This window comes from Lolium perenne, chromosome 1 (assembly GCF_019359855.2).
Source record: "Lolium perenne isolate Kyuss_39 chromosome 1, Kyuss_2.0, whole genome shotgun sequence".
In the NCBI taxonomy this organism is placed as follows: Eukaryota; Viridiplantae; Streptophyta; class Magnoliopsida; order Poales; family Poaceae; genus Lolium; species Lolium perenne.
In genome coordinates this window covers 10,152,781-10,162,505 of record NC_067244.2, presented here as the reverse complement: position 1 = coordinate 10,162,505, position 9,725 = coordinate 10,152,781, and the positions used below count along the sequence as shown (strand labels likewise).

The following is a 9,725-nucleotide window of genomic DNA, read 5'->3' as shown; positions in this document are numbered from 1 at the left end:
GTCGGTTATCTACTGACCGATCGGTCAGTAGCCGGCCGATTACAAGTCGGCTGCTCAGCCCCTGACAGGCGCAAAAGTAATTGGTCGATAGCTGATCAATTGGTGACCAATTGGCCAGCCACCCCTACATGGATTTAGTTTACGTTTATTACGAGGGATATCTGCTGGCACTTCTCCCCATTATTTTCCCGCCATATCTTCTCCCGCTCCCGTTCACACCGCCGTATTTCCCTCCCGCCAAATTTATCCCGCCACTTCTTCCCGCCACCATCTCCCGCCAAATTTATCCCGCCACCCTTCCCGCCACTTCTTCCCACCACCATCTCCCGCCAAATTTATCCCGCCACCATCTCCCGCCAAATTTATCCCGCCACCATCTCCCGCTATATTTTCCCGCCACGCTCTCGGATTTTTCCCTATAAAAGCAGGCATCGACACTCATCGCTGCACAAGTGCTTCTATCTCTCTATTTTTTCTGTTGGCTCACCCTTAGCCATCATGAGTGTGCCGTGTTCTGACCAGGAGTTAAGGCCGGTGAAGGCGAAGGCTGCAAGTTTGCCCCCGGGTGTGACTGCGGAGCGGTGTTGGTGCGGCCGTCTTGCTAAGGTTAAGTAGGTGGAGGATTTCTCTGATTCGTTCAGCATTAAATTTTTCATGTGTGCGAGCTATGAGCATGATCCACCCTGTAGTTCAGCTTCGTCGTCCACCAGGCCGCCGGGAAGATGTGAGCGGGAAAAATTAGGCGGGAAAAAGTGGCGGCAGATTTGGGCGGGAATAAATGGCGGGAAGATTGAGCGGGAAAAATTGGGCGGGTAAAATTGGCGGGAAACAAACGAGCCAAAATTTCTGACACAACATTTTTGCGGCAAATTCATTTCACATTAGTACTAAAACTGAAATTAAGATACATTGCAGCTGAATTTAAAATACGGCTTATCACTACAACAGAATTTAAGATACAACGACAAACTATAACTGAAATTAAGATACATAGCCAGTAGGTCACATCACTCTACTTTCCCTGCGTCCACCGTGGCCATTTTCCAGACTTGTCGCCGCGTTCTTCTGCCACTTGCGCCTCAGCAGCTCTTTCCCTTAGTCTCTTTCTCTCCGCTTCACGAGCCTCCTTACGCACATCTTCCTCTGCAAACCTACGTGCAGCCTCATCATCCATCCTCTTCTGATTCACCTCGCGATTACGAGCTTGTTCCGCCCTTAGTTTCCGTATCTGCCTCTCTCGCTCTGCCTTTTCATTTGCACGAACCTTTTCCCTACGCTCCTCCTCAAAGAACGTTGCCCACGCACGCCGGTGTTTCTCCTCAACCTCCTGGCGCGCCCAATCTGGCTGCTCCGTGTCTATCCAGTGAAACCATTTGCATAGGGGCGGGGGAGACTGCAACACAAATAGTAACATTAAATCACATTCATAAATAAATTTATGCCTACATAAAATTATGTCGAAACATACCGGCGGCCTGGTGGACGACGAAGCTGAACTACGGGGTGAATCATGCTCATAGCTCGCACACATAAAAAATTTCATGCCGAACTGGTCGGAGAAATCCTCCACCTGCTTAACCTTAGCAAGACGGCCGCACCAACACCGCTCCGCAGTCACACCCGGGGGCAAACTTGCAGCCTTCGCCTTCACCGGCCTAAACTCCTGGTCAGAGCACGGCACACTCATGACGGCTAAGGGTGAGCCAACAGAAAAAAAAGAGAGATAGTAGCACTTCTGCTGCTATGAGTGTCGATGCCTGCTTTTATAGGAAAAAATCCGAGAGCGTGGCGGGAAAATATAGCGGGAGATGGTGGCGGGAGATGGTGGCGGGAAGGAATGGCGGGAAGAAGTGGCGGGAAGGGTGGCGACAAGGGCGGGAGGGAAACACGGCGGTGTGAACCGGGTCACACTTTTGGAATTTTTGGCGGGAGATGGTGGCGGGAAGGAATTCGCGCGCTATTCTTGGAATTAAATAAAAAATTCGTATTATTTAAAAAAAAAATCGCCGTTGCCGGCCGGTAGGACTCGACTGATTGACTTGGAACGTGCTTCTTTCTTTGGCCCGGCCGCATATCTGGATCATTCAAATTTGAAAAAACTTGCAGACATGTTTCGTAGATTGGGGCAAGTATTTTTCCCGCCCAATTACAGGCAGTAGAATAGCGGACTCACGTAACTATACACTGCATGATGTCTGTACTCAAATTTGAAAGGGAGACTGCTGAACATTTTGCTCTGAATTGTGGTAGAACAGTTCAAATCCTTGCACTTTTAGGAAGTAACTTAACCAGCTGCGAATAGCTTACAAATATCTACGACACCGCAAGGAAGAGATGCTTGGTTCAGGAAAAAAAAACCTAGGATTCAGTCATTACGGCTGCTTTGTGGAGCACTTGGTTGGCAAGAAACTGGAAAGTTTTTGATGACGTGGAAATCTCAGTCCACATAGTGGCCAAACAATGCATGGACAGCTGCAAACTTTGGGCTCATAGTGCCACACATGAGGAGAAGGCTTCTATCCAGCATTGGCTTGCAGACTCGCCTGTATACAATTCCCTCCTCTATGTTTTGCTTTTTCTTTAGCTGTTTTCCCTCCCTGTAACCTCTTGCATGTAAAAGGTTGAGCTGTCTTAGCTCTCTTAATTCAGTTCTTAAGGTAGTGGGAAATCCCTTCCGAAGTTTGCAAACTACCTGGAGCTCCCTCGAGCTGCCATGTGTGCCCTTCCCTCACCGGAGTTCGTGGTGCGGCAGATCCAGCGTTTGAACCTTCTGAAAGCATTGGTGATGCGAGACAACCACTGGTAGAAAAACAGGCTTCCGTCCAGCCCCATAAGTCGCGAAGCTATAGGAACCGCGACTAATGGGACCTTTAGTCGCGGTTCGGGAGGCGAACCGCGACCAAAGGCCTGGGCCCAGGGCGCTCGGTGGCCAGCTGGTGCACGTGGGGGGCTTTAGTCGCAGTTGGCCAGGCCAACCGCGACTAAAGGTGCCCGAAGGCCTTTAGTCGCGGTTGGCCAGGCCAACCGGGACTAAAGCCCCTCCCCTATATATACCCATCCAGCAGCCAACACTTAGGCATTTGGAGCCATTCTCTTCACAAACTTCACAAGTGGGTGTTAGGTTTGCTTTTGGTTCCTCTTATGCACATAAGGTGTTTGATGAAATGCCCCAAGAGCATGAAACAAACATGATATGAAGTGTTGGAGCCACACTTGAGCTTTCTCATTTATTTTTTCCTCCTTGATCGCGGTTAGCAACTTGAACCTTTGATGTGTCATTGATAAAATATGCATGTGTGTAGTTCATTGTTTAATTTATATTGTTTGTAGCTAGTTAGTTTAACAAATGCATGATGGTTAATTATATATTTTATATTATAATAATGCAGATGAATCGGCAATGGATGTACGGTAACCGACTCTCCGGCGAGTTCACTACGGGTTTGAAAGATTTCCTCGTAGTGGCTAATGCGAACAAGCAGGGGGGTTTTGTTATCTGTCCATGTGTTAACTGTAAGAATCAGAAGGGTTACTCTTCCTCAAGAGATGTTCACATGCACCTGCTTCGGCACGGTTTCATGCCAAGCTATAATTGTTGGACCAAGCATGGAGAAAGAGGGGTTATAATGGAAGAAGATGAAGAAGGGGATGATTTCATCGATGAAAGCTATCTTGCTCATTTCGGTGATACTTTCATGGAGGATGCTGAAGGTGAAGGGGAAGGTGAAGGGGAAGGTGAAGAAGAGGCACGTGATGATCCCGTTGATGATCTTGGTCGGACCATTGCTGATGCACGGAGACGCTGCGAAACTGAAAAGGAGAGGGAGAATTTGGATCGCATGTTAGAGGATCACAGGAAGGCGCTGTACCCTGGATGCGATGATGGTCTGAAAAAGCTGGGCTGCACACTGGATTTGCTGAAATGGAAGGCACAGGCAGGTGTAGCTGACTTGGCATTTGAAAACTTGCTGAAAATGTTGAAGAATATGTTTCAAAAGAATAACGAGTTGCCCGCCAGTACGTACGAAGCAAAGAAGGTTGTCTGCCCTCTAGGTTTAGAGGTTCTGAAGATACATGCATGCATCAACAACTGCATCCTCTACCGCGGTGAATACGAGAGTTTGAATGAATGCCCGGTATGCACTGCATTGCGTTATAAGATCAGAGGCGATGACCCTGGTGACGATGTTGAGGGCCAGAAACCCAGGAAGAGGGTTCCCGCCAAGGTGATGTGGTATGCTCCTATAATACCACGGTTGAAACGTCTGTTCAGGAACAAAGAGCATGCCAAGTTGTTGCGATGGCACAAAGAGGACCGTAAGTCGGACGGGGAGTTGAGACACCCCGCAGATGGAACGCAATGGAGAAAGATCGACAGAGAGTTCAAAGATTTTACAGCTGACGCAAGGAACATAAGATTTGGTCTAAGTATGGATGGCATGAATCCTTTTGGCGAGCAGAGCTCCAGCCATAGCACCTGGCCCGTGACTCTATGCATCTACAACCTTCCTCCTTGGTTGTGCATGAAGTGGAAGTTCATTATGATGCCAGTGCTCATCCAAGGTCCGAAGCAACCCGGCAACGACATCGATGTGTACCTAAGGCCATTAGTTGATGAACTTTTACAGCTGTGGGGCAGACCTGGTGTCCGTGTGTGGGATGAGCACAAAGAAGAGGAATTTGACCTACGAGCGTTGCTTTTCGTAACCATCAACGATTGGCCTGCTCTTAGTAACCTTTCGGGACTGTCAAATAAGGGATACAATGCATGCACGCACTGCTTACATGTGACTGAAAGTGTACATTTGCCAAATTATAAGAAGAACGTGTACCTTGGGCATCGTCGATTTCTTCCGAAAGGTCATCCAGTAAGAAAGAAAGGCAAGCATTACAACGGCAAGGCAGATCACCGGCCGAAGCCTGCGGAACACACTGGTGCTGAGGTATTTGATATGGTCAAGGATTTGAAAGTCATCTTTGGAAAGGGTCCTGGCGGACAATCAGTTCCGAAGGGAGCTGACGGGCACGCAGCCATGTGGAAGAAGAAATCTATATTCTGGGAGCTAGAATATTGGAAAGTCCTAGAAGTCCGCTCTGCAATCGACGTGATGCACGTTACGAAGAATATTTGCGTGAACCTCCTAAGCTTCTTGGGCGTGTATGGGAAGTCAAATGATACAAAGGAAGCACGGCAGGACCAGCAAAGTTTGAAAGACCCTGATGACCGGCATCCGGAACGGTTTCAAGGTCGTGCCAGCTACGCTCTGACCAAAGAAGAGAAGGTCATCTTTTTTGAATGCCTGAGCGGTATGAAGGTCCCGTCAGGATTCTCGTCCAATATAAAGGGAATAATAAACATGGCGGAGAAAAAGTTCCAAAACCTGAAGTCTCACGACTGCCACGTGATTATGACGCAATTGCTTCCGATTGCTTTGAGGGGGCTCCTGCCGGAAAATGTTTGAGTAGCCATTGTGAAGCTATGTGCATTCCTCAATGCAATCTCTCAGAAGGTAATCAATCCAGAAGTTCTACCACGGTTACAGAACGATGTGATCCAATGTCTTGTCAGTTTCGAGTTGGTGTTCCCGCCATCCTTCTTCAATATTATGACGCACCTCCTGGTTCACCTAGTCGATGAGATTTCCATTCTCGGTCCTGTATTTCTACACAATATGTTCCCCTTCGAGAGGTTCATGGGAATATTAAAGAAATATGTTCGTAACCGTGCTAGGCCAGAAGGAAGCATCGCCAAGGGCTATGGAAATGAGGAGGTAATTGAGTTTTGTGTTGACTTTGTTCCTGACCTTAAGCCGATTGGTCTTCCTCGATCGCGGCACGAGGGGAGACTAAGTGGAAAAGGCACGATCGGAAGGAAATCAACGATATGTATGAACGGCCATTCTCGATCAAGCACACCACACAGTTCTGACCAATTCCAGCTTGGTGGCTCCGTACTTTGAGAAACACAAGAATATTTTACGCTCGGACAACCCTGGGAAGCCTGAATCCTAGATTAGGAAGGCCCACATGGAGACTTTCGGCAGTTGGTTGAGAAAACATTTAATGAATGACGATCATGTTGTAGATCAGCTGTACATGTTGGCCAAGACACCATCTTCGACTATAACGACTTTCCAAGGGTATGAGATAAATGGGAATACATTTTACACGATCGCCCAAGATAAAAAGAGCACCAACCAAAACAGTGGTGTCCGCTTTGATGCAACAACCGAGAATGGGCAAAAGGTCACATATTATGGTTACATAGAGGAGATATGGGAACTTGACTATGGACCCTCCTTTAGGGTCCCTTTGTTCCGGTGCAAATGGTTCAAGCTAACAGGAGGTGGGGTAAAGGTGGACCAGCAATACGGAATGACAATGGTGGATTTCAACAATCTTGGTTACCTTGACGAACCATTCGTCCTAGCGAAAGATGTCGCTCAGGTTTTCTATGTGAAGGACATGAGTAGCAAACCGAGGAAACGGAAAGATAAGAAAATGATCAGTACATCATGCGATGATCCAAAGCGCCACATTGTTCTTTCAGGGAAAAGAAACATCGTGGGAGTGGAGGACAAGACAGACATGTCAGAAGATTATAATATGTTTGCTGAAATTCCGCCCTTCAAAGTGAACACCGACCCAAGCATTAAGTTAAATGATGAGGATGCTCCATGGATACGGCACAATCGTAAGCAAGCAGGGACACAAGGGAAGAAATGATGTGTAATAATTTATTGTACCAAACTTTGTTGAATGGATCATGTGAATTATATTACCCGTGATGTGTTTGGTGTCCATTTTCGAATGATTCAATTGACTCGAGATAGCACTGATGATACATGAAATTTGGAGTGATCCAGTCATACTCCTGCATACAGGAAATTTGGAGTGACTAAGTCATACTCCTGCATACATGAAATTTGGAGTGATTTAGTCATACTCCTGCCTAGGCGTATAATATGCATACTCGTAGTCTTCATAGCCGCCGCCGTTGTACTGGTAGTCGTCGCCTTCTAAGTTGCCGCCGTCGTCGTCGCTGCTGTCGTCGCTGTCGTCGGGCGGCGCTCGTGGCTCGAACTGAGGGTAGCGCAGGCGGGGGATATCGCCGGCCGTGATGTAGTCCATGACGCTCTGCAGAGTCCGGCCGTACCACCATAGCCGACGGCCGGCCTCGTGGAAGTTTCCAGGAGGCAGACCGTCCTCCTCATACCTGGCGAGCGCCCTCTCACGCCGATTGATGAAGAAGGCGTCCCAAGTATGCTGGTTATCGGGAAGCCAGCGGGGATTCATCCGCTGCTCCGGCGTGAGGTCGAGGTAGTAGTGGTTCGTGATGGCCGCCCGGCGCGCAGTACCCTGAGGGACGGGAGGGGCCGGCACGCCGCCGGCGCTTAGGCTCCAGCCGGCGGGGACGCGGTAGCCCGGTGGGCAAGGGTAGTTCGAGGCGCAAAGCTCCTCCGCCTGCTGGTAGGTTAGAGTGGGTGCGGTGGAAGCCATGAGAGAGTGATGAGAGATTGTAGAGATGTGATAATGCTGGCCAAGCCGGGCTACATATATGTAGTGACAAATGGCGGGAAAAATGGGAGAGGGAAGACAGGAGGCGGGAAGAAAGTGGCGGGAAGAAAGAGACGGGAAGAAATCGGCGGGAAGAAATTGGCGGGAAGAAAGAGGCGGGAAGACAGGGAAGAAATGGCGGGAAGACGAGGCGGGAAGACGAGGCGGGAAGAGGGGGTTGGCGGAAAGACAGAGGCGGGAAGAGGGGGCCAACGAGAAGACAGAGGCGGCCGGGAAGAAATTATTTGTATTTTTTAAATTTTGAATTCAACTAGTTTTATTTTTATGAATTTTTTGATATATTATTTGTATTTTTAAAATTTTGAATTGAATTAGTTTTATTTTTATGAATTTCTTGATATATTATTTGTATTTTTTAAATTTTGAATTCAATTAGTTTTATTTTTATGAATTTTTTGATATATTATTTGTATTTTTAAAATTTTGAATTGAATTAGTTTTATTTTTATGAATTTCTTGATATATTATTTGTATTTTTAAGATTTTGAATTCAATTAGTTTTATTTTTATGAATTTTTTGATATATTATTTGTATTTTTAGAATTTTGAATTGAATTAGTTTTATTTTTATGAATTTTTTGATATATTATTTGTATTTTTAAGATTTTGAATTGAACTAGTTTTATTTTTATGAATTTTTTGATATATTATTTGTATTTTTTAAATTTTGAATGAATTAGTTTTATTTTTATGAATTTTTTGACATATTATTTGTATTTTTAAAATTTTGAATTGAACTAGTTTTATTTTTATTGATTTAGTCCTGAAAAAGAAAAGAAATTTTAAAAATGCCCTTTAGTCGCGGTTGGCCTCACCAACCGCGACTAAAGGTCATTATTCCGCGGGAAACCAAAACGCGGCGAAAATACCCTTTAGTCGCGGTTGGGGTCACCAACCGCGACTAAAGGGGACCTTTAATCGCGGTTGGTGACCCCCCAACCGCGACTAAAGGGCGGTCCCTATATAAACGCGCGCCGGAGCAGAGGCGGTTCATTCTCTTCTTCCTCGAACACACAGCGCCGTCGGCTGGATCGCCACCGTCGCCGCCGCCAACGCCCGCCGCTGTCGCCCGCCGCCAACGCCCGCCGTCGCCCGCTGCCAACGCCGTCCACCGCGCCCGCCGTCCTCCGCGCCCGCCGTCGCCCGCCGTAAGTCGATCGACGCGCCGCGCGCAGCGCCCGCGCGCGCTCTCCTCCGCCGGTTACTGTCGCACGCGCCGCCGCCTCCCTCGCCGGCCGCCGCCCGCCTCGCCCGCCATCGGTGCACACGTACAGAGATGGAGAGAGATGAGCAGAGAGAGATGACCGGTTTTTTTTTTGTTTTTTTTAAATCGTAACTAAGTTTTTTTAATTAAAATTGTAACTTAAATAAATTGTAAACGTATATATGTGAAGAACTAATTTGTAACTTAATTAAATTGTAAACGTTACGTGTATATGTGAAGAAACTAAACAAACTTAATTAGTTAATTACAAATTCAAAAAAGAAAACTAAAAACTTAATTAAATTGTTTTTAAATAAGTTAAAAATTTTGACTTAAAAATTTAACTAATTAAAGTGTAAATTTAACTCGCCGTCGCCGCACTCGACCTCGCCGTCAGCGCCTTCTCTCCGTCGTCGCCGCCCTCTCGTCGCGCCCGTCCCGTACGTCGGCCCGTCGTCGCCGCCCCACCCACACCGTGTGTGTCGACGCGCCCGTACGTCCCCATCGTCATCGCCGGCGCCGCCGCTCGCATGCAGTGAGAGAGAGGAGAGGGAGAGAGCGCAGAACTAAAATTTGACTTTACCACCGCGCGTATACGGAGGGGGCAGCGAGCCCCTCGTCGCCCCCTCCGTATACGCGCGGTGTTTTTTTTGGATCGAGAGGGGGCGGCGAGGGTTATTTGTGTTGTCCTCGGCACCGCCACTGCCCTTTCGCCACCGCCACTGTCACCGACACCACGTCTTTAATCGCCGCCCCGTCTCGCGCTCTACCGCGACACCCTCTCCCACCCCTTCCTCGCCCCCTCCTTTTGCCACCGCCCTTTCGCCACCGCCACCGCCCCCTTCTTCACTTAATTAATTTGTTTTGACTACATGTTTTCAGGACTGACATATGGCGGACGATAGAGCTGACCCGATTATGGACAACTATGATCCGGACCTTG

General features: G+C 47.7%; 1 protein-coding gene across 1 annotated transcript; it reads right to left on the bottom strand.

The window, feature by feature from the left end:
* Positions 1 to 857: 857 nt before the first annotated feature.
* LOC127325993 (uncharacterized) lies at positions 858 to 1,887 on the bottom strand. The gene is made up of 2 exons (XM_051352834.2): positions 1,469 to 1,887; positions 858 to 1,393 (listed from the first exon to the last, which is right to left on the bottom strand). Exons 1-2 carry the CDS (start codon positions 1,685 to 1,687, stop codon positions 1,013 to 1,015), a joined length of 600 nt encoding a protein of 199 aa, XP_051208794.2. The 5' UTR covers positions 1,688 to 1,887; the 3' UTR covers positions 858 to 1,012.
* Positions 1,888 to 9,725: the final 7,838 nt, after the last annotated feature.

Bases quoted from the DNA above. Each gene is read 5' to 3' on its own strand.
- LOC127325993 (XM_051352834.2), bottom strand. From the start codon at position 1,687: ATGAGTGTGCCGTGCTCTGACCAGGAGTTTAGGCCGGTGAAGGCGAAG. The intron at 1,394-1,468 runs GTATGTTTCGAC...TTTGTGTTGCAG, and splicing joins CGTCGTCCACCAGGCCGCCG to TCTCCCCCGCCCCTATGCAA.